The 24,698-nt window shown below is 36.3% G+C and overlaps 3 protein-coding genes across 3 annotated transcripts in view; 2 read left to right on the top strand and 1 right to left on the bottom strand.

Annotated features, from left to right (window-relative positions):
* LOC135688068 (uncharacterized) overlaps nucleotides 1–24,495 on the bottom strand; it is a 27,505-nt gene extending 3,010 nt beyond the window's left edge. The window contains exons 1-5 of the mRNA XM_065204774.2: nucleotides 24,360–24,495; nucleotides 6,468–6,636; nucleotides 2,305–2,536; nucleotides 1,425–1,562; nucleotides 475–693 (exon numbers count right to left, since the gene is read on the bottom strand). Of these exons, the coding sequence (XP_065060846.2) occupies nucleotides 475–693; nucleotides 1,425–1,562; nucleotides 2,305–2,536 (589 nt within the window). The 5' untranslated portion in view covers nucleotides 6,468–6,636; nucleotides 24,360–24,495. The remainder of the gene's footprint in view (nucleotides 1–474; nucleotides 694–1,424; nucleotides 1,563–2,304; nucleotides 2,537–6,467; nucleotides 6,637–24,359) is intronic.
* On the top strand, nucleotides 8,188–13,982 carry LOC135688069 (zinc metalloproteinase nas-15). Its single transcript, XM_065204776.2, has 7 exons — nucleotides 8,188–8,209; nucleotides 8,369–8,457; nucleotides 8,630–8,776; nucleotides 9,481–9,598; nucleotides 11,340–11,515; nucleotides 12,595–12,825; nucleotides 13,782–13,982. The coding sequence occupies exons 1-7, from the start codon at nucleotides 8,205–8,207 to the stop codon at nucleotides 13,892–13,894; spliced, it is 879 nt and encodes a 292-aa protein (XP_065060848.2). The 5' UTR covers nucleotides 8,188–8,204; the 3' UTR covers nucleotides 13,895–13,982.
* Nucleotides 15,084–24,698, top strand: LOC135688070 (peroxidase mlt-7). Its single transcript, XM_089113981.1, has 4 exons — nucleotides 15,084–15,137; nucleotides 21,474–21,547; nucleotides 22,170–22,265; nucleotides 24,490–24,698. The coding sequence occupies exons 2-4, from the start codon at nucleotides 21,496–21,498 to the stop codon at nucleotides 24,600–24,602; spliced, it is 261 nt and encodes an 86-aa protein (XP_088970107.1). The 5' UTR covers nucleotides 15,084–15,137; nucleotides 21,474–21,495; the 3' UTR covers nucleotides 24,603–24,698.

The following is a 24,698-nucleotide window of genomic DNA, read 5'->3' as shown; positions in this document are numbered from 1 at the left end:
ACAAAAGTTCCGATGTAACAAGAGCATACACATAACAAAATTCCATCAAGTGACATCAACTGTGTGGTTTAAGGCGATTTATGTGACAGATCAGGGTCATGCCACGAAATTTAAATAGGAGCAAAGCTACTTAAAGTGGGGTGCAAGGCTTCATTCACCTTTTATTGCAGGTTTGAAATTATTTGCATCGACCCCCGATGGCGTGGGCCCTGCAGATTATCTAAAATTGGCCTTCAAGTTGTCCTGTTTCCACCGGTTTATATCGCACTAACAGGTAACATTCTTAAGGTTGTTCACGACCCGGAATTGTGTTGGTCTCCTTAATCAAGGTAATCACTCCGTGAAACCAAGGTTTAAGGTGGTAGCGATAAATATACTTCGATAAAGCAGTTCATGTAAATCAGACTTTCCACGCATCTTGGAAAGCGAATGGAACTGCATAGCGAACGGAACAGTGTTGCAATTTCTACGTACCAAGTCTTTCCGCAGGACTCAGAAAATGGTTTGAAGTGCTACTGTTCCTTCGCTTGATTTTTTCAGAAGCGCCCATCCATCTCGATCGTGGTGACAATGACTTCTGGTGCACGGTTGTGTTAAAGAGTGGGCTTTTTCCGCGCGGTGAATTTGGCAGAGACGAAATACTTGATTTACGGCCGCTACTTGTGGGCGAATTTTCGTCTCCATTTGATCTCGCTGTTGATAAGCCAAAAAATACTTAGATTAAGAAGATTGTTCACTGCAAAGACGAATTCCAAATTATTTTTATACTTCGTATAATAGATAAGTAGAAACCATCGCAACAAAATTGTTAACAAAATTTATCATTATCAACCATTATTACCACAGTTATATTTGATACTTATCACGCGAAATATGATATGACGTATAACGTTGGTATTGATAATTTTTGAGGGACTTGGATATTGAGGTAAGAGAAAAAAGAGGTCACTGGACCACAGTAGAGGACGAGGGAACCGACACTTGAATAGTGCACGGAGTATGCTTGTGTAGCAGCCAGTTTTTTGGACATGGATAAAGACTCTTTTTTTGGATTGGATTTTATTATACTCAAGATTATACATTGAAATTACCCGCATAATTCATATATTTTATTCAAGTACTTATATTCGTATTAGTCTCAGTTAATCTTATATTCGAATATTTGGTTCAGTTTTACATGGAATCATTTTCTAAGAATAGCTTTAGACAATCCAGGTAACAAAATGCCGTATTGTAAAGATTTCCAAAATCTCTAAAACTGTATATAAAATACCTGAAGATGCATTGCTTTATGCAAAATAGCGCTTGAACTAACTTGGTTGCATTTATCGCAACAGGATCCTTAAATTTGGTCATGATATTAAGTTGTCAACAAAAATCAAATAGCGATTCCATTCCAGAAAGACATGTAATGAATAACATACGTGACGTCAATGCATCATTTTGAAGAAGCAGAGCCCCAGATGTGCTTGATCTTCTTCGTGAAATCTTCCTCACATTAAGCTTGCCTGGAACGCTGTTTTGATTAAGATCCTTGCTGTTTTCAGCCGATCCTCCATCATCTAGGTAAAAAATAAACGATATTTTGATAAAAGAAAACGAAATATTTTCCCAAGTGTCTTTCCTATCAGCAAATCGTGAAGTCAAAGTCAATGTCCAGGCCAATGCAACGGCAGGTCAAACAAAAACTTAGGCCTTTTTTCACGCTACAGTTCGATCTCAATGAAGCATAAATATTTAGGCAAGATCCATACTTAGTCCTGCACTGCGTATTATATTGTTTGCAAAGCCATTGCGCAAAACCTCGCACTCAAACGGATCCCTATATAAAGCGATCAAAGCGAGACGAATTGAATCCGCAAAAACAATACAAACCCTGTTGGCTTCATACGTCATCATGTGAACCTTGTATCAAAAGTAGCCTGATATGAAATTAATTATGTACTGGGTGAACAGAGCCTCAACGTCGTGTCATAAAGCTAACTAGGAAAGAACGATTCAGCCAGAAACAATGAAGTCGATTTTTGGCAATGCTTTTAAACCATTACGACGTTTCGTTCTCCACATCAAGCAAGTAACAGAGTTCTTAGCTCACCTCTGTCCAACAACGGTGAAATCGATTGTTGTATAGCAGTTTAGGCCAATATAGCAAGTTTCTAAATTTGGGGAATCAAATTTCTAAATGATTTCAAAACTGGGAGTGCAATTTTGAGCTCTTAGGGCCAGTTTGGGAAAGGTAAGAGTATTATCGAAAAACGTTTATTGCTGTAGCAGGCAGCGATGAATGAAATGTCTTATTGTTACCCTTTCTGATCTCCTGGGAACTAGACGTTCTTCGTAGGTATCTTGGCTTCTGGACGGGTATGTTACCAGGTAACTGTATTAGACTTTTCTTATTGGTCAAACTAGCTCGTCGTGGCGAAACGGAAGACTCTGACACACTCGAACGTCTTGGTGAACCAGAACCAGTTGTCAAGCTTGAGCGTCTCTGATTTGTCGCTGAGTCTGGTCGCTGTGATGTACTTGCGGTTGGCATCTGTGTGCAAAAGCATTCAAGAAATAAATTATTAAAAGCGTGAATCAGAGACAAACAATGATAAATTAAGCAACTTTGTTGTTTTAGATCTTTCGGAGGCAGACCTGATAAAAACATCCCTTACCCACACGTAAAAATGAACCTATCCTGTCCTTTCTGCAGTTAACTTATTAACTGAATAACGGTTTGCTTAGAAGAAAATTCAAATAGATTTTCAACGAGAGTCAGATTTTGAAGTTTTTTTTAAGAAATTTCTATGATCCTAATGATACCTTTGTTTAATCTAAAATACTTTTTCTGCATAAATCATAGAAAGGTATATAGCAACATATTCCTTTAATAATGATCTTTCATATTCTAATAGCCTATATATTTCTGCAACGATGGTAACTTAGCAACCATTGTTTCGATAAAAAATTGCATCTCGGAGAAAAAATAATATCAAATCCAATTTTTCATAACAACAATTTTTTAAATCAGACTGAGCATTTTATTTTGAAATGAATCATGTTCTTATTTTTCTAACATACATAGTTAATCTCTAAAACTTGCTACTTTTTCACAAATAAATAGCATTAGTTTTTAGGATATTTTTTGCTTGCCACTTTTTTGGTCTTTTATTATTTTGTACTGTTTTTCTCCTTAGAAATAGATTGCTTGATGAAAGCTGTTCTCATGATAAAAATCGGCATACATTTCGAAATTTAGGACTTGTAACTCTCCTAAAAGATGTCTTTCTTAAAAAAATGAAATTTTACACTTCCAAGACGGCAGCCACAACAATGGCGGAAAAACTGATCAGAACTTAGCTCAACTAATCTGAAAGGTAAAAATGTCTGTACTGTAAAAACAGAATGAAGTTTAAAATAAAAAAGTGACATAAGCAAATATTGATTCATCAATAATTTTTAGTTTCAAAATCAAACAAAAAGTCTCCAGGGTTCATTTTACCAAGACTGTTCCATTTTCTCTTCACGAGGAGTAGTTGTTCATGTCTCTTTATTTTACACCTCGTTTACTATAAAATGAGTGAGCTATTTTTTTGCATGTAAAGTCTTTACTTTTCTTAAAATGATTATATTTTCTAACTTTGCATACCTTGGCAAAAAGTTTTCGATTTTGAGGAAAATGGCTTACTGGATAATGATTTCTTTGTAATCTGACATCATCTCCAAACAGATTCTTATTCTGAGGTGTTCAGCATTTGCTAACGATATTTTGCTTGTCTTAGAACTTTCGATTGTATCTCTATTCTCTTTCATCAAGTAATGGCTGCACAAGAACATGAACTGATATAATCCTGAATCTTGTATGTGCTGCCCTCTTTTTATAAATTCTAGATTCGCATGAAAATACAGACACATGGCATATACAACAATACAAACTCAACAAGGCGAGAGAAGACTTTTCCCCTCCATTTCATGAGTTTCCTCCCAACTGAATGGTAAGATTGAAACGGATCTCATTTATTAACAACCTTTTTTTATTGTAAGAATAAATTATATCACGTATTTCTAAGTTTGAGTCTAGCTTTATTTGAGTCTAGTTTTTAAAAAGTAAGTTTTCAAAAATGTAAATCAGATTTTTCGAAAGCATGAGGCTTGCAAAGAAGTAATCGAATGAGTGAAAACCTTTGACAAGATGGTAGCCTATCAAATCAAATTAACCCTTCGTACAAGTCCGTGCTCTGCTATGCTGTTAGTTTTCCCCTCATACATTTGAAACTGGAGACAATAGCCTGTTACAGCCATGCATAACCCCATAACTTTATCCAAGCTTTTTGTAAGAATCATGTTCTCGACTTTGTCACAATCATTTGCTCAGCAAGGCTTAGTTTTTGAGGAGGACGATACATTTACTGAAAAGATTTTTCCTGGTTGTGTACAATACTTACAAGTTTGAAAAGGTTATCTACCAGGGGAAGATAACGCATAATTTGTTTGAAACGATTTCGTGTAAAAATACCGGCTAACAATGGATTTAAAACTGTCCAGCAATAAAACAAAAAAGTTAGCTATTCCCATTGCAATATTCACATCAATAAATGACACTACAGCTGTTGTTCCCATCTATTTCATTGGTGAAGGTTTCAGACTTTAATCTTGAACTTGGTAGAGGTTTGACGCTGGGATGTGTTTTGAATGAAGGTCCAAGTGGGTGGGTACTAACTGTCTTTTTGTCTACAAAAACACCTGCTCGAACAGCACTAATTATCACCCACGTTTATGTTAATTTCACATTGTTCTCTCGTTCTTTACGCTGAAAGTTCATAATATGGAGTAAACAGCACTCTGAAATATGAATTTATTTTCTATCTGCAAGCCGATTCCATCAGTTATTCTTAGCAAAGACAACCCAGTGCGGTAGTCGACATTTGAAACAGTGACTAAAAGTAGAGAAATATACGAAATCAACTATTTCATATGCGCGCTCGTATTCAAACATTCTAATATCTCATTTTCCAATTTAATCGTATCAGAATTTTACACTAAAGTTTACATTTGCTCTGTGCTGTCAAACCAATTTTCCAGTACCTTTTAGCATAAAAAAATATTTTCAATCCTGTGCAAAAGTATCTTACTGTTTTAATTTCTGTTCAACATCTTAATTACTGTTATAAGTTTAAACGAAACATTATACGGCAATGTTAATATTAGAAATTTTGATGAGAATATTTGCCATATGTTCAACAATATGGTCCAGAATGGCACAAGCGGAATGTACCAACCAGATTTGTGCCAATGTCTCATTTTGCTTAATAGAAAGTTTGTCCCTCTTATTCGATTTCATATCTCTGGTATCTGTTAAAATTGTGACGTCAATATGACGTCAGTGCCACGCTCGTTCTCAAATCATTTGATAAATATACAAGATTGTGTGTCATACATAATCAGGTAGCAACATAACTTTGGATTCAGAAGAAAATTTTACGTGGAAAGAAAGAGTGAACCATAATCAATGCACTACTTACAAAACCAATGCTTTCAAGAAATATATTCTATTTATGTTTACTACAGTACAGGCTTGTTGTTTATACTTTGCTTTGTACAACATTTAAAAGTTATGATATTAAAGATAAAAGATTGACATAAAAGATAGGTAGACACCGAGTTTTGTGAAATACTGTGTGAATTATAGATTGATTCTCCTGGTGATTTGCTTGGCGAGACTTCCATACAAAAGTTTTGGTTTTACCGATTCATGTGCAGATTTGGCAACCAGTTTCGTAAATTGCACACTTTGCATCCACATTGTTGGTGCCCCTCTACTATGCAATTTAAGATTTTGTGTAGAAGTCTACTTTCAAAAGTAAAGTCCCATCATTTGTAAGACACTAGGTTAAGCAATGCGCAGAAACTTGGACATCAATTTTCAATTCATCTTTTGGCTTAGGCCATCCACTTTGCAAAACACTCGGTCGCATAAAAAAATCCCCTAAAAAGAGTTCCTTATTGGGAGGGGTTTAAAACAACTTAAATTTACCATCTAATAATATAAAAGATATCATTGTTCGTACAATCCAACACATTAGCGGATATAGCGTATTGCTTTTAAGTTTAGTGTTGTCAGTCTTCTGCTAGCAAATTCTGATCAGATGGTTTGCTTCTATCTATCAGATTACCTGTAACAAGTCTTAATCTATAAGGTGGCCAGAACGAGCAAAGCGCTCATTATTCTTGAGATGCTCATGGAGCGAAAATCTTCTTACGATCACATGTTCATCATGCCAAGGCTTAATATTGTCATGGCAGAGAAAAGCTGCGACATTGAAGCAAAATACGTGTTATTGTCGACAGTAAGACAGGTGATCACAGCATGTCGGGCATAATTCTGGCTGTCAGTTGTGATTCATTCATGCAGAGATTTTAAGTGCAAAGTTTTATTCGTCCAACTTCCATTGAACGCAAATAAGAAAACATAAATCACCAACCTTTCTGCTTTCCCACACTATGCAGCTTTTCAGATCATTTCTTGCTGGCTTACAGAATAATAATCAGCTCAGGATCAGTTCGTTCCAAACATTAATACCATTTCATGATCGATTCAAAATAAAACAAAACCGCAATTGATGTTGAAGAATTCTGAATGCAGCAACCAGGCTAAAACGTAAATAATAAAATCAAGTCGCGGCAACGGAATAATTAGTACCTAAAATTGACGCAGCCATTTCTAGCTGCTTCCCAGGTGCTTAGCTTTTAAAGGAACTAGGAATTTTTGCCAAATTGCAAGAAGTGATGGTTCGACTGCCTGAATGTCCTGATAATTCGAATCTACTAATTTTGAGCTTAAATCTTCATTCATTGTTATTATCAATAATTAGGCAAGAGATTAGGGCAAACAATTCAAACTTTTGATAACTCCAAAATATATTCTTTAGTTTAAGAGTTTCCGAGAAAGTAAGCCGAGGTAACAGTAATTGAATGTTGATGTTGATCGATATTTCTGTACGATAAAATTCAAAGTCAACGAACAACTACTTTACAGGTGGATATTGAAAGAGTCTTGAAGCAAAGAACTTTGCTGTATAATATCTAAATATAAATTCACATATAATACAAAATCTGACTCAGTTCGTCAAAACATGCATTTAATAGTCAAGGTTAGAGTTATATGGGGCTGAGGTTAGGATTTGGACTGGGGCTGAGGGTAGGGCTAGGACTACGTAAGTCTATCGCCACGATTCTAAATATCCGCTTTTCTTCAAGAATCGAATGTTCTGTTAAATAGAATCATCCAACACACGGCCCATATCTCGTGCAGCTTTGTAGGGAGCTGGGACCAATGACGTAATAAAATCTTGTCAAGATTACATTGGCAAAAAGTTGATGATGCCTTTTTAAATAGGATGAGCAAACTCTTAAAATAATCCGCAGCTGTTTACGTTCATAATGAAACGAGTGCAAGCTAGAAATTCAGTAAAGACGATTATGTGAAGAATTTTCTTGTTCTATTCATCACCGTGTGTACAGCCCTGTGTACATGGCATCGAGCACTTTATGACAAACCGGTGAAATGATAATTTTCATTTGTAAAGAACATTCACAGCTGATATCGTCACAAAAAATGGTCGGTTAAGAGCTTTTCATACTTCTCTAATTCTGCATGAAGCACCTTTCACTTAATGAAGCTGTATGTCATCACCGACTGCTTGAAACAATAACCCTAATTATTTGATATAGCTCTTATTTAGTTAGCTTTAATTACGGAATTAAAAATTGAAAGATACTTAAGTAAAAATAAAAGTTGTTGACATAATAAGGTTGAGTCGTTTACTCAGCAGGTTAAAAGCCAATGAACTCGCTCTTGTTTTCATGCAGATTTCAACCCTAAATAAATGGTGCTTGAAACCGTTTTATCAGTTGAGTTTGTTTCGAAACATAATGCACCACATTAAGTTGGTTTATTTACCAACAGATTAGTAAATTTAATGTAAATTGGGATCTTTAATTAAAATACCAAAAATCCTTCTTCAAAAAGAAATGGTATTTCAAGTTTTGTATGTTTAGGCGAATTTTTAACTTCATTTTGTTTATCAAAGCATCCAGCTATTTAAGTGAGAGGCAGCACTTAAGGATCATAGTCGAAAATCATCATAGAAGGTGAGTGATTTCATTTTTACTCCTCGAATGAAAAACAGTATGTACTTTTGATGAATCTGCATAGCTGCATGACGTAAGCGACTTCAGTACTGTTTGAACTAAAACCTGGTTCACATAAAATCATATGCTACCAGCAACACGAGAAATTCATTGTTGAAAATAAAGGCACAATATTAATTGCTTTTTATTCGGTGACTTGACTTTTGGTGTAAATCGAGCTTATATGTTTTAGGAAAATTCCCGTTGCTGTGAAGTATAACCGCAAGATGGTGATGATTTCCTACATTGCATTGGCATTAAGTTGCCTCTCCTTAATTCAAGGTAAAGTGATAAGCATAAATTCAATTAACATAGTTTTAGCTTCAAGTCTTTGAAAGAATAAATATGTTGCTTAGATGTATTTTTTAAGCACCACTGAATTCCTCGGTTTGGATTTGTCAACGAGGAAAGAGTTAACTTTTTTAATTTTCTCAAATCTCTTTCCTTTCTGCAGGAAAGGCACTCTTTGAAGGGGACATTGTCCTCACTGACAAGACAAAACAAGTTGTTGAAGGAGAGGCGAACACATTTGACGCAGTTGCTTCAGCTGCCAGAAAATGGCCCGGTGGTGTTGTGCCCTTTGTTTTTGATCGATATTTTGGTAAGTTGTCTTCGAAGTTTCGGCAGAATAAAATATCAGAATCTTTCTCGCATATCTAGAACCTAAAAAGAGTTTCTTTGTTTGTTAGTTTAAAGAAAATCGTTTATCAAAGTAGTTCTCGAAAAGGAGAATCCTTATTTTGGTTTGGTTTGGTGTCCTAATTCTACTATGTTTTTGCTGAACTTAGTGCTGCTAGCCTTTTTTAAGTTACGTAGCTTTAATAACATGATTATCATTATGCATCGAGTAGTTCCACGTGATGTATCAAATCATTCCACGTGATGCATCGAGTAATTCCACGTGATTTATTCACTCTTTTCACGTGATATTATCTAACCCGTCATCATTTCCCGAAGTGAGCATCATCGAAAGGCACAATGTTATAGACTGAAAATAATTCCATCGGAAATTCGGAACTATCAGAAAAAATAAAATTTTAAAAACATCACGCATTTAAAAAAATGGGTATTTCGAAAAATGCAAGATTCTCAAAACACTAAGCTTTATTTATTAGTATCTCAAAATAAGAGGAATCTGCAAAGGCGATTCAAAAGTAGTATAATTTCCTAAACAACGCCAATAGTTGATAAGTGGATAAACGTTTAGTAATTTTAAAACTGGATGTGTACCGCAAATGTAAAATGGGTATTTCAAAATATGAACAAGTATCTCAAATTGGTAAGCAAGTACTTGTTGTATTGCAGACAACTACAGGAGACAGGTTGTCCAGCAAGCTATTGATGAGTTCAACAAGCACACTTGTGTCAAATTTGTGCCACGAACCAATGAAAGAAACTATGTCAGATTTATGGTTGGACAAGGGTAAGTCCTTAAAATTTGAATTAGAGACAGCGGAACATACTGTTGGAATTACGTTCATTGGTGTAAATCCGTTGAAAAAACTCAAGGGGGTGGGATGGGTTGATCAGTTTGACATCGAATTTCCTTTTTCGAAGCCTAAAATAAGTGTGGATATGACTCACTTTGTGGAGTTGTAAATCAAATCTGTGGACCTGTAATCGTAGAAATTGTGGATTTGTTAAAAAGGGCATCAAAAGTACTGCACAAAATTTATATAATAAGGCATTAGAAAAATGATTCTCGATGCAAAACGAAAATGGAATCTCCTCCCCAACGTATTACACAATTTTTTAAGAAAAATGCTTTAAGAAATAAGCAAAGTCAGAAAGAATCAATAAATTTCAGTACTGAAAGAAAAAAATAAGTAACAGCTGAATTTTGAGAAACCTAGAACTAAAAAATTGCGTGAAAATTCATCACTGTGATTTCCAGGTGAGCATAAGAACCGAAGCGACAAAAAGAGAAAAGTGTCACTGGCATTTGAAAAAAAATCGAAAAAAATGCGAAGCCCAACTGTCTGTAGCGGCAAAATACTTTCCCAACAGGTTTTGACAAGTGATTTTAACAACCCTGTTTGAGTTTTTGAAGTTTAACTTAAACTAGTTGTTTGGCCCCCGAGAAGACAAACAGGCAGACAAAAACGAGAAGACAGACAATCGCAATTTGTATGTCAGTGCCAGAAGATATTATTTTTGCATATATTCGAAGCTTTGATTCTAAAGAAAAAAAAATGGAAAAAGGAAGTATAGATCTAGAAAAAATAAGCAAATATATGACAATGCAAGAAATATTCCTAATCTGACAAGTTTCGATTTCCATTCCGCTGCAAAGATATGGCCCTGCAGCTCGGGGAGCAAGATTGGTTTTGGGGAAGCTTCCGAAGATGCATAAAAGGAGAAAGACAACTTTGACAGAGATGTGGCAAAACTATTTCAAAGAATTTCCTTTCGATAACTTTTTTGCTGACAAATAAAGACTTCACTACACATATTGCTAAAAATCACTTTTGCTTCTGATACTTCATATTTAGGATTTTGCCTAATTAGGATATGTTATTGGCATCAAGGTGGCAGCTGTTGGATATTCATTGTATTGCCACGCCCATATATGTTAATGCAAAATAGTACCACATCAACAATTTTAAAGGAAATGTAGATCTATAAATAATTCTTACTTTAGGCCCTGTCCTTCTTGCAATAAAGTCCCTGTTGCGAAAAATGCTGCTTGAGAAAGTTGATTTCCAACAACTTTGAAACATATCGAAAGGGCGTTTTCCATTTTTTCAAAGAGTCTGAAGGGCGTGGTCAAAAAAATATTTGTTCTCCACCCCAGTTTTTTGGGATGGCAACACCACTAGCCCCTAGGGTTCATTTATTCGCTCGCCATTATCATTTATACACGAATATCTCATTCAGCTAGAATGAGCTGCTCAATAAGCTCTTTTAAAGTTAATCAAATTAAAAATTATAATAAAACATGTTCTTCCAGAGGTACGTGTTTTAGCGAGTTTTGTTCGCTTTTAGTTCCTTTTTGAGGTGCCCGAGTGTGTGGAATAGAATATCGTTCCAAGCTTTTAAAGCGGAGTAGCAAATACTTTCGGCGTGTTCAGTTTTGAGCCTGGGGATCAACAGATTCTTATAATTCCTTGCCAACTTGTCCCTCTAAAACCCCAGTCAACAAACAGTCTAGACTTTATCTGTAGGTGCTCCTCAATGATTGGAATGACTGGCGGATATCAGGACATTTCAATTGGCAACTACTGCTATTACAAAGGTATCGTAATGCACGAAATGATGCACGCCATTGGATTCTGGCATGAACAATCGAGACTCGACAGGGACAACTATGTCACAATCTACTGGCAGAACATACAGAAAAGTAAGTGTTCTTTTTCTCTTCATAGCATTCACCTCTTGCATAAGTACTAAATCATGTTATAATTTCTCCACATTCTTTCCATCATTGTCCTTATTTCTTTATCGCAACAGAATTCCGTTTCTTCTTTTATTGCTTTGTTGTTTCCATCTCTTTTTTATTTTTCTTTTCATTACCTTCCTTTTTCTCCTTTTTTCGTTTTCTCTTATTTCATATTACTTCTTGTTCTTTGTTTTTCGTCTTCACATTTCTTCATCGATATTTTACATTAACTATCCTTTTCATTGTATGCATAATAATTTTTATTGCATATTAAACTTCTTATTCTGTTGTTTATCATTTTTATGCTATCTTTTATTCTGCTTGCTTTTCTTTATCATTGTTTAAAGTCTATAAATTTTACTTTCTCCCTTTAGTCTCTTATCATCCAAATTCTCTTCAGCCACGGATACTAGGATGTAGAATTACGCGCTTATTAACACATATTTTGATAAATCTGCAACTTCAAGTCATTGAACTTGTTTATTCAGCCTCTCTTTTACGCGAAAAGCCCAACATATAGACCCTGTTTACACGAGACCTGGACCAGAACGGATCCAGAAGTATCCGGATATTTGTGAATCCGATACCCGGTATTTACACGGGACCGGACTCAAAGTCATTTGCTTTTACACGGGATCCATACAGGATTACCTCTAAAGGCGATCCTAAAAGTGTTCAAATAGCAGAACGCAAGGATCCACTTTCGTGTAAATGGGGTCTTAAAGCTCAGGTGCTGGTTGCTAGAGGTATCAAAGTTAGAGCATCATCTTTCTATGACTATAACAAAAATGGAAGCTAGAAAATTGTAGATCAATCAAGCATGCACCAGAAATGCAGTGAGGGCACCTACTCCCTTCCTTCATTTTGATATTTTCTCCCTTTTTATTGACGCTTTGCCCCCTTGCCTCCTTGCCCCTTTGTCCCCTTGCCCCCTTGCCCTGTTGTTATGCAGGCTACCTTGAAATTGATAAAGACTCTGCAAATCGAAATTGCGAAGATTTCGAGCAGAATGCTCACATACTCTTTCTATTAATTTGCAGACCCTGATATGTCATACAACTTCCGAAAATACAGCCACGGGGAAGCTGATTATTACGGTGAAGGCTACGATTATGATTCATTGATGCACTACGAAAACAATGCTTTCAGCTCCAATGGGTACTCTACTATCGTTGCTAGGTCAGACCCAAACAAGAAGTTGGGCCAGAGAGCTGGGTTCAGTGCTACGGACATCAGGCAGATAAATAAACTCTATAGCTGTCAATTGGGGGGTGAGTTGTAATACTTTTGTTGGTATAGGGTAACCTTCTATTTGATAATCGGGGCGATAATAAGCCCCTTTGCCCTTGTATAAAAGAGGGGGGGGGGGTAGTTGTAATACTTTTGCTGGTATAGGGTAACCTTCTATTTGATAATCGGGGCGATAATAAGCCCCTTGCCCCTGTACATAAGAGAGGGAGGGGGGTAGTTGTAATACTTTTGTTGATATAGGGTAACCTTCTATTTGATAATCGGGGCGATAATAAGCCCCTTTGCCCTTGTACATAAGAAGGGGGGGGGGTAGTTGGAATACTTTTGTTGATATAGGGTAACCTTCTATTTGATAATCGGGGCGATAATAAGCCCCTTTGCCCTTGTACATAAGAGAGGGAGGGGGGTAGTTGTAATACTTTTGTTGGTATAGGGTAACCTTCTATTGAAATTCGGGGCGATAATAAGCCCCTTTGCCCTTGTACATAAGAAGGGGGGGGTAGTTGTAATACTTTTGTTGATATAGGGTAACCTTCTATTTGATAATCGGGGCGATAATAAGCCCCTTTGCCCTTGTACATAAGAGAGGGAGGGGGGTAGTTGGAATACTTTTGTTGATATAGGGTAACCTTCTATTTGATAATCGGGGCGATAATAAGCCCCTTTGCCCTTGTACATAAGCGAGGGAGGGGGGTAGTTGTAATACTTTTGTTGGTATAGGGTAACCTTCTATTGAAATTCGGGGCGATAATAAGCCCCTTTGCCCTTGCACATAAGAAGGGGGGGTAGTTGTAATGATTTTGTTTGTATAGGGTTAACCTTCTATATAGGGTACAGGGTAAACTTTATTTTGTATAGAGTAAAAGGTAGCTGACACCCGTTGAACAATTCTAAAAGGGAGTTGAAAGCCCAAAATTTTGTTGCAATTTGCATTTATGCCTAGCGTTTTGAAACAAAACTAGCGACATTTTTGTAGGTAACTGCGTGGACAATCATAGCTATTGCAGTTACTGGGCATCAATTGGAGAATGCCAGAAAAATCCAAACTACATGCTTACAAATTGCAAGAAGAGTTGCCAAAGATGTTAAAAGACTCGTCAAATGTTAAGATTTAAAAATCAAGTTGTCTTGATCGTGTATAATCAAGGATCTTAACAAATAAAAAATGTATAATCCATTTACTTCGTTTTTCTCCCATCAAATAGTCTGTGGTTTTGAGTTTAATTCTAAACCCTTGTTGACTTCTCTCTTCTTACCGTTTTTAACTCTGAAATTATTTACAAATCATTTTGAAATAATTTCATGTATGCCAAACAATCCTCTTCAAAGAATCTTATTTCAGTCTTTTATTCTGCGTTTAGCTTTCTGAAAACATAAATGATTGCTCACCCTTTTACATTGAACCTTTGCAATTGGTCTCAACAGCAAACGTTACACAATAAATGTTAGAATTTTCGTCTTTTGACAATTAGTATACCTCAAAAGTCAGCGAAAATCGTTTCCCAAGTGCCACACCTCACCCCAAACAATTGAATAATTTGCCCGTTTCACTTTGTCTCACTTGGGTGGTTCTTCACACGTCACCCACTACAGTTAAATGATTGCCCGTTTCACTTCGGTTACAATTTTGTGATTCTTAACAGGTTTGGTCTGTTGTAGAAAAGAATGAATTGCCTTAAATTTCTCACTGCGAATTTTAAATGAAAAGTAACTAAACGATTTTGACAATTAGGCCACTGTGAAGAAGCTAATTATGATTTTGTGCTGCCAAGAGTCAAGACGAGGGAGACAGATAGTATGTACAGCGTTGAATTTTGAAATTTAGGGATGCAGCCCAGTAGAGTTTTAAAGTCGTCAGAACTAACAACGAGTCGGAGATAAAGTAAAACCATAATAACATTTTGGAGACACAATGAAGAAGTACGTTAGTTTTGTTGTTGGTGCTGCGCCTGGTACAGCACTCATCAATGGACTCAATGCAACTGACAGTTATTGCCACATTGGCTATTCATCTAGTGTGTGATAGCATAGCAGCCCTAATGGCGAGCAAACTGCAGCTAATTTGCAGAAAACTTGGCAATGTTTCGATAAATGCATAGAGGAGATTTAGTTACTTATCTTTGCGAATCCCTTGGCCTAGCCTTGTTTATCTGGCGTGGGACAGATTTGGCCCGACGCATGTGCCGGACATCGCTAAACAGTAAGTTTTCTTTTGATAAAGACGCATTTTACCATCAAGGCTTAAATTTTAATAACATGACAGCATTTGGTTGGTAAATTTACAGTTGATCCAGCCAGTCGGTAACTTGTTGGTAAAACCAGCTATCAGAAGGTAAAATAACGACTAAATTTTTCTTCATTTATTTCTATGTCTTGGTCTGTAATCTTACTTTTGATGACCCACTACCCCCTAGTCTTGAAGATCAAGCGACGCCACTGCAAGGAAATGAATGATAGCCATCAAATTGCTTTTTTCTCTTTAAGCGGCCGTTCTTGATAAAGGTTGATGTTATGCCTATTTCTTACCCTACTTTGTTCAGACACACTCTACTCTTTATGAGAACACAACTTATAAGAACACCGAGGGGTGACTCGCAAAAAAAATAGAAAAAATTGGAAATTTCTAAACAAAGCATATTTTATCTGCTAATAAACTTTGGTACTAAAAATGTCATTTTAACCATTGTTTAGTTGTAATAGAAAAAAATATGTTCTGTTGTTGTACAACAAACAATGTAGAAATAAGAGCAACATTTAGAAAACCCGAGCCTCGGCAGAAACTTTCTGATTCTTATAAAGAAGAGTCGATGTCGAACGGTTTTGATGTCTTTCGCATGGGTGTTTCCAAAATCAGAATATGTTGCAGATATTGCGCTTTAGGGTATTGCTTATTATTCCAGAGGGAATACATGGAGGCACTTCGAACGAATAAATACCAGGCAAAGGCTAGGCAAGGAAAATGGAACACTCTTGAGGATAAGGAAACCTTCCAGTTCTTTTGCATAATGCAATGAAAGGCTGTCGACCCGAAATTTTTACTTTAGCTGCAAGGTTCACTTTGCATCCGACTGCAGGGATAAAGCCGAGGGGCAAATTACTCTAAGAAAATCTCGAACACCTTTTGTGAAAATCCTATTGTTTTAATTGAAAATCCCCAAAAATCCTTATGTTTTAGACAAAATCTCGTACGATATTTGCATAAGTGAATTGCCCCTCGGATAAAGCAGGAATCAAGCAAAACTGCAAAATATTAGGAACATGCAAAGAAAATGTAAAAAGTATGGGCCCAACCAACCCCCTTGCTCTCTCATACATATTGCTTTTATTTGTTTAAGAAACATTTTCTTATTTCCGCGAATAATACCAGACCTTCCCTATGTTGATTCTGTCATTTTGGGTCTCCGACCGCATGCCCTGCCTGGGTACCATAAACACGAGCGCGGAAAATAGAAGAGAGGAGCAGAGAAGCGGAGGAGCGTCTTGTCCTAGCCAGGGGAACCCCTGTTGAAGCTTAAATCCCCAATGTCACATAAAATGGCCTTTTTTAATTCATCCACCTAATGCTGCACCTCACAAATTTGGCTTCAATGCTGTAAACGTCGAAGGTACTTGATTAGCGATAAACGCAAATTCAACCATGTTATGTACTCCATTTCTGCCCGCAAATTTCTGTGTATTTTCAGATTGCTCAAGATAACACTGGAATCAGTTCAGGGCTGCTTTTTAACCTGCTAGCTAGGGGACAATTGCCCCAGTAATTGTTTTAAACAGTAGGCATTTTTCTTTCTCTTTGTAAAAACAAAGACTTGTCACCGCAGCTAATTTTCCTTTGATTAGGCTATGAATCAGTTTGGCCACGTTGTATTATTGCCAGTGTTGCAAGTTTTTTCGTCAATCTTGGATTGCCAGCTTATCCTTCAAACTTAAAACTCACATTTAGAGATAAACTAGCAAAGTGATCAAGGAAATTTTGTTTTCCTAGAATGACTAACTCTGTTGAGATCTGTAAACATTTAAGCTCATTGAACTTCATCAATGTCGAGTTGAAGTCAAAACAAATATTTAAATGGAAACTTCTTGACTGTGCAATTTACTGAGAATGAATGCAAACTGCATGTCCATTGTAGTGTTGCAATATACAGTGATGTTCAATGTCAAGAATGCTTCGAGTGTCAACTCAATAGATTGAAACTGCAAATTATAAAAGTTTCTTAGCTTTTTCCATTTAGGTAGGGTGATTTCTTAACTTTCGAAAAATTGAGCCTACCGTTTCTTATAACCTGTTTCTTATAAAAAAATGTGTGTAATTATTTAAGTACTGTCACAAAGATGCAATTTGAGTGTTCCATTTGCTTCAATGACAACCACGTCAAAGAGACTAAAGTGAGAAAAATAACGCCAGGTGGTTTGCCTGTATTGTCAAACATTTCTATTTTAGCAAAAATCGCTTGTTGAATGATTCCTCGGTTATCTGAAATCCCAAACACAACGTTTTATCAATAATTTAAGTTGAACTAAAATCATATCTTTGAATAAACCACAAATATCCCATTTCAGGCATTTTCATTTAAGGAAATTTCAGAACAGCTTGAATATGGCTCTCTTAATAAAAAGTGCATTAAATTAAGGATGTCATAATTTTTATCTGGTTATTTGAGGCATAAATCGAACTTTGATACGGCAGGCATGGAAATTTATTAGAAAGTGCAGAATCAGAACAGTATAGGTTCCAAATCTTTGATTGGCTGAGCGACCTAAATTCTCCATACCCCATTAGCCAATCAGAATTCAAGAATATGACAACAAACGTGTCTCACAGCTAGATTTAGGCCAATTTTGGACGTTCATTTTTTGTGGGTAGTGATCAAAACGTCGCTCAGCCAATCAAAGATTTGGAACCTATGCCTAAAAACTATATATGAACCATGCTTGTAGGGTGATCCCCTCCACAAAATTTACATAAAGCATTGCTGATCCTTGCACTAGGGTAAACCTTACGCTTAAGTACATGAATGGGTCAAGGGAATATTAAGGATTGACCCGGGATTAGGGCTACTCTGTTGGTGGGGACAGTCCTAGAAGAAGGGAACCCCAACCATTACTACCATGACAACAGGCCTTCAAAGGAAAGTCTGCTATAAAATTTATTTTATTAAAAACTCTATTGTTTATCTCCAACAGTTCAAAGCCAATGGTTTGGAAGAAAAGGGAATATCTAATATTTCTAGAAAAGATCTATGTATTGACGAAAATTGTAACTAAACTCCAATTTCCTTTTTATTGAAAATGTACGCTGTTTCAATTTTGCAATTTGTCCTAGGATCATGTTATTCTTATAAACAGTTTTGCAGATGGTCTGTTTCTAGTTATTTCTAAGTAATTCACAATATATATCACAATAGGCAGAGAAAGAAGAAAAACTAATTAAAGTGCTAATGTAACATCCATAAAAGTATTTAAGATCAAAATCAGTAATATTCATAGAAAATTGTGATATCAAATATAAGGCGGAGCAAAATAAAGCTGATGGATTTTTGATAGATAATTAAAGCACTTGCCATTGGTAAATGATGACGCTGTAAGCGTAATGTGTTTAAATGAAATAGGCGGTCACAGAAACAAATTTAGCTGACTCAAGGTTATCAGCTAAAAAGTCAGGTAACCAAAGGTATTATTAGATCGCAAGAAAAATTCTTACCCACAATCATCGGATGGACCCCTCTGTGTATAAAAAGTTCAAGTGACCCCCTGGAGCAAAATCGTTAGTTGACTGGTAGAATTGCTTAGGTGTTAGGTAAAATAGGAACATAATTATCTTTACCTTTATCTTCGTTGGTGAACTTTTTCTTTATTGGTCTTCGTTATGAGTTCTAAACACGTGTCCTTGAAATGACCATTGCCACAAAAGGTGGTTAAACGAATATTAAAAGGCAGAGTATACTTTAAATGACGAAGATTCCAATTTTGTGAGGCGGTACTTAACGAAAAATTCTAAATTGGCGAGAAGAAACGAGTTCATGTTCTTTTGCCGAAGACGATGCCAAATGGTTCCGTTTGCAACTGTATGGGTGATAGTTTCTCGGTACTTTAGGACAACCCATGAAGGCGTGACAAAGACTCGAATAGGGAGTAGCAATTGACTGAATTAGCGATTAAAGGGAATATCAAATGTTTACCAATGATTACGAGGCTATAATTGTAAAATCATGCGCTGTTTGTCCCCTGGGGGTCAGTGTACTTAAAAGACTTCAGGGATAGGGGCTAGTCTTACCACATTCAAAAAGGTCGAGGCATTTCTCTGCAAGAATCCTTGAAAAGCAATATACCCACTGCTTTGATAGAATGCTAAGTTAAAACGGTGGCCTAGTCCCGATATGCTAGAGGGAACCAGTTTTAGGCATTCATTAGAAAACCGCCTCTTATGATAAACTGCTGCAGAATACTATTTACTTTGAATTTTTAGCATAGCGTATGTAGATATATCCGACCTCCAGGTACATCTCAGCTCAGTAATACTTTGCCCTTATTGTAGATTCAAAGAATTTTATGTTTATTGGTAAAAATCCTAAACCAGGTGATTAATGTTTTTCGGATATTAGAACTACACAACCTCTTTGTTATTTGTTGCCATTTTGTTTGCCTTCGGGTGCCATCAAGTACTCGTTGTGCTTGATGTCAGTTTGGGAAATCAGTTTGAGAAATTAGTTTGAGATTAGATTGAACATAGGAGGCTATTGATAATTGGACAACATAAAAAGTTTTGAAGTTATTAAATGAAACCTGATTTGCTGTTTGTCCAGCTAAAGAAACATTTCCTCAGCAGCGTTTGATTTGCTAAATGCATAGTAAAACTATTTGTCATGTTAAGTTCGTGCAGTTTGGGCTAGGCATCAGGCATCATACAAGTATTCTACTGGCACTTTCAGGTATTTCATACAATGCAATTTCGCTTTTAAATGTATTAGCAGTGCTTGAAATAAAAGCGTATAATATAAAACAGATTAAATATCAGAGCTCATCATAGTAAAATGTCGAGTTGTTTTCAGATCATGAAGTGAATTTAAATGTTGTTTTCAAATCATGAAATCGGCGAAAGTAAATATTTTTGAGTTTAAAAGCAGGCATAAAACAGTAATTTTAAGTATCTGCCTACCTCCGCCAAAACAGCAAATAAACTATTATTAAACATAAAGGATTATAAAATCCACCTTGCGACTTGTTTTCTATATTTGAGAATAGTTTTGTCGTCAATTTAGGGATAAAGAAAGCATCTGAATGTTAGTTTACAAGCAAGGAATCAAAGGACTGAATAATATTTGTATTTGGAAGGTCAGAAGACTGCGATAAGTGTGAGGTTTCAGTGTGGGTATTGTCTGCAAAAGGAAAGATAGATGATGTTTTCGAGCTGACCAGTTACGAGATTTTTCAGCAACTTTCAGCAACGAGAAAGCAGGTTTCAGAACTACAATGGATGGTAGCAGCTGCTTTCATATCAGTGAGATTTGAGAAGCAAGCGATCCACCGATTCTTAACTTGTACTCTCACAATAGCAGGTTTTTAAAATGATTATAAAGCAAAATAAAATGGTTTCAGGCCCATTTTAACATTCATTTTTGATAGTGTTGCATGACCAAAAATAAATATTATGCTACATTGTTTTTATCTGCCCTTATAGCCTCATTTGATTGGTAGCCTTATAAAAAAATCATCTTTCGAATGAAAGGATAATCATCCGTAAGGTTGAACCAGGAGTATGTAATTGTTCGACGAGATTTTTCATTGCTCTAGATAGCAATTGCTCATCAATACCATCAAAGTGAATTCAAGTAAGAGCAGGTTGCTTCCTAATCTTAAGATTTGAACTATGGTTGTAGTATTTTTATAATTCTCTGCAAAATAACATCATGTTGTTATTGCCCTTAGATATATTTCCCATGAAATTGGAAAATTGAAATTATTCCTGCCGGTCCATTCGATCTTTTCCATCAAGCATGTCCGCTTTAAACAGTCATTAAGTGTCGGCGCAGGTTCCATATTGGTGAATGGTTTTGACAGCCGAAAGATAGCTTCCTGCATATGTTTTTCGGGAAAAAATTCACTTTAATTCAAAGTAAAATCCATACAAAATCTTATAATCAGTGCGTCAATCAGAGCACATGAGACATGACTCGATAGCTCGCTGTGAGTTTTTCCATGTGTCCTTCAGCATAATCAAAACCAATTAGTTTTTTGTGCCTACTTGATTTTCTAATTTTGAAATTTCTAGTAATTATAGTTTATGTCGGTATAATGTAATTAAGATTTGCTGAAAAGATTTTGAGAACAGAGCCAAAATTATTTTCTTGAAATATTTTAGATAGATATTGTTTAGACTTATCTTATTCAACAGTAAACTCCATTAGTAGCCTTGCTAAAAGTGGCATTTAGCCTTTACAACGTTCAAAAGGGCCTTGTTGTGACAACAACTTCGGAATAACTACTTTTTGACTAATCTAACAAGCTTTTACTTGTAATAAAGCTGCTTTTGATTGATGCATCTGCCTCCAATTGCAAAATGAATCTAATAAAGATGCTAAAAGTTGTGTCACCTCCAACTCTTTCACATATTTTTTTACCCTTTCTCTTCTTTTATGATCTTTGGTATTGAAAATCTGCGGTTTCCTTCTAGGATTAAAAGATACCTACATGAGATGAAATATTCAGTGTTTATCATCATTGTTCTTGTTGCTTCCATCGTTCATGGTAAATATTTTATTAGTTTTAGATTCAGCGTAAATTCGTGATTATTTTGACGAATCTCAAACTATCTATTGCTTGTAATCCTTAAAACTACAAAAGCTTAAATCAGCCTCAAAAGGGGGGAGGGGGCATTTCTGGAACTAAAACTGCTCTTTGTTTTCTCAGGCACCGCGGAGCGTTGAGAAAAGTGGGGGTCTAAAAAAGTGGGGGGGGGGAGCTAAAACCGTATAAAAAGAGGCTCTTCTGGTAGTTTGATACTTAAAATTTGGCATTTTTTACAAAAAGTGGGGAAGGGCTAAAGCCCCTCCTCCCCCTCTCCCCATCCCCCCCCCCCGCTCCGTGGTGCCTTTTTCTACACAATGCATGCTCCTTACAATCACTAGTTTAACGAGGAGGCTCAAAAGGCAGTCATCTTTTCCTCTAATGATCCGAAATCCGACATCGCAAATCCTTAATTAGCAAATGATGTAAGTCAATGACAAGGGGTACGTATCTACTATCAATTTATATCCGTCTTCAAAAGGCTTTTAAAGATTATCAAAACGTGTCTTACAGTTGTTAAAAGCACAAACTAAATTTAGCATTTTCACTTTAAGCTAAGAAATGCGCATTTCATTTCTAACAGGAAAGCCTCGCTTCCATTTTGCTGATCACCTGAATGAGGAGGTGGAGGGAATGGATCAAAAACTTGACATGCCGCAGCAATTCAAGATAACAGACAGTAAGATTTTTTGCTGATTTACTTTATTTTGACAATTCATCTTTCGCTAGCTGTAGCTAGCATCTCGTTAATTAAATATCTCTTAACACAAGGGCTGTCATGAGTCACACTGGAACTAGGGGCAAGCCTGATGCTTAGGACCCTACCCACCCAAAACAATAATCCCGAAATTTTGTTGATTTTTTTGTCGTCGAAAAATGGTGGCCAAACTGGGCAACATTGTCATGCAGCATCTTTTGCTGATGTTGTCAAAACAGCGCGTCAAATTTGAATTGATAAGTGGTTTCAAAAGCATGTTTAAACATTTGAGCAACAAATTTCTTAATGAATTTGTCGGCCGAAATGGTGGCCAAACTGGATAACATTTGAGCAACATTATGAATTTGTGAATGTTGCCCGACAATGTTGCCCAGTTTGGCCAAGGCTTAAAAGAAGGTGAAAATTTCACACCCATGCCCGACCTCGTTTTCGTTGTTGTTCTGAGGAAAGTTCAGAGCTTAACAGGGCTGTCAAGAGGAAGGATTTAGACTTGTCTGGCCTCTAGACAATCAGCAAACAAATTTCTCACAACAAGTACGTTTTGAATACTACCCTTTTCTCAACAAGGTACGGTTGGCCTTTTGGCATGTACTGTTGTCTTGTCACAAAATTATGAATTTCACCCTGATAGACTTTGGATGAACATTCAAAGGGTATATGTTGAAAAGGTACTATCCATCGTGTATTGGAGGAAACGTTATAGAGATTGAGTCATCAAATAAAGATGGCTTGATACTTGTAGGTTTGAGCGATCGCTCGCCAGTCTTTTTAGGAATGACACGTAAAGATAAGTAAGGAGTGCTCATGTTGCGCCATACACAGCACATGAAATGCAAAAAGCTTTCAATAAGAGCGTTTTACTGGAAAAGGTTAATTGTTAAACACCTTGGTTAAGTATTACACCTATGCTGCTCTTTTTACTTTGTCTCGAATAGTGCCACCTTTGTACTGTATAAAATATTTTTTTCAAAGACATTCTAGTAAATCATTCTAAAAGATACACCTGTTTCTCAAATGTTAGGAGAGACACTAATAAAAAGTAAGAATAAGCAAAACAAGAACAATTTATAAATGAAGATAGAGTTGTAAATATTATTAATCGTGCTAGGTATCTTTGTTGAGTTTTCCCTTGTCCTCAGAGGAACTAAGGTATAATGTCTGAAATTTGTTGTGTGAAGGAATAAGTTATATAAAAGGTCCGGATGTAGCTGTTGTAAACTTTATAAAAGGCTGTTGTAAAAGGTCCGATTCTCTTGCTGACGTGCTGCGTTCTGATTTGCTGCGCACGCCGCTGCACAGTATCATTATTGCGCAAACCTAGATTTACTCCATGAGCCTCTGTTTCGCTACTGCCTCACTTAACGGCCTCTGTTGTAGCGTCCGTCAAGTGAGGCAGTAGCGAAACAGAGGCTGGTGGATTAAGTCTAGCGCAAACCTTACTTTACAACAGTGGCCAAGCTGGGTCTCTTAGTTGAAAATTTATTTCCTGGAGTACACCAATTCGACTTACGGCCTCATTTTGAAAAATTCTTCAAAACTTTTTGTATAAAATTTTTGACCTCAGATTCAGATTGAGAGCAATGATTTTAGTCTAATTGTAAGTTTTCATTATGATGTTGCTCACGATATCGATTTTATGACGACACAAAGATAAAAAGTTTATAAGGGATTTGACCGTGATTGGTGACTAGGGGGGTAAAGATTCCCCCAGAACGATTTTGTTTGCGATTATTTAGGTTCAATTAGTGAGGATCAATTACGATAACGCTTTTTTTAAGAACAAGATAATTTTTACCTAGGCCCGATGCTCTCATTTCTCTGAATTTGAAACGCAGGTGTTCTTATTTCAGCATTGAATTTTCTATAACTTCACACTATAATTGCTCTTACGACCACTAAATAGCGTTTTGCGTGTTATGTTTTTAAAAGTATGGTTGATTTGCTGACAAAACGTGCTATGTTTTTATGTTGTTAAATTTTTGACAAATCGCGCCTTGGCGTAAGTGTAATTTTATAAAAAAGAGTTTATAAGCAAAATGTTTAAAGAAGACTGACCTTCGACCAGATTCCGCAAAAACGTTTTGTCTTCGAAGATTATATCCAGGGAAGATTCCCAAAAGTTGTCTTAACTTAAGTATGACAGCACCAAAGCTGAATTTCTATCCATTGCGACGTTTTCTTGCAGATGTGTGTAAAGATAACGATAAATGGTGTCCATACTTGGCTTCCCTAGGCCGGTGTAACGTGTCCAACTGGATGCAACTGAACTGCAGAAAAAGTTGCAACGAGTGCACGTGATAACCAACCCGCACCAGTCAGACTGACTAAAGTAAAATTGCATTGTTTTTGTTAAATTGCATTACAGATTAAATTGCAAGAAAAATTCTGCTTCTT

The sequence above is a fragment of the Rhopilema esculentum genome, chromosome 19, assembly GCF_057945365.1.
Source record: "Rhopilema esculentum isolate cy_ngs chromosome 19, ASM5794536v1, whole genome shotgun sequence".
NCBI classification, from domain to species: Eukaryota; Metazoa; Cnidaria; class Scyphozoa; order Rhizostomeae; family Rhizostomatidae; genus Rhopilema; species Rhopilema esculentum.
The sequence above is the reverse complement of the archived record's forward strand: the minus strand, read 5'-3'. Positions and strand labels throughout refer to the sequence as shown.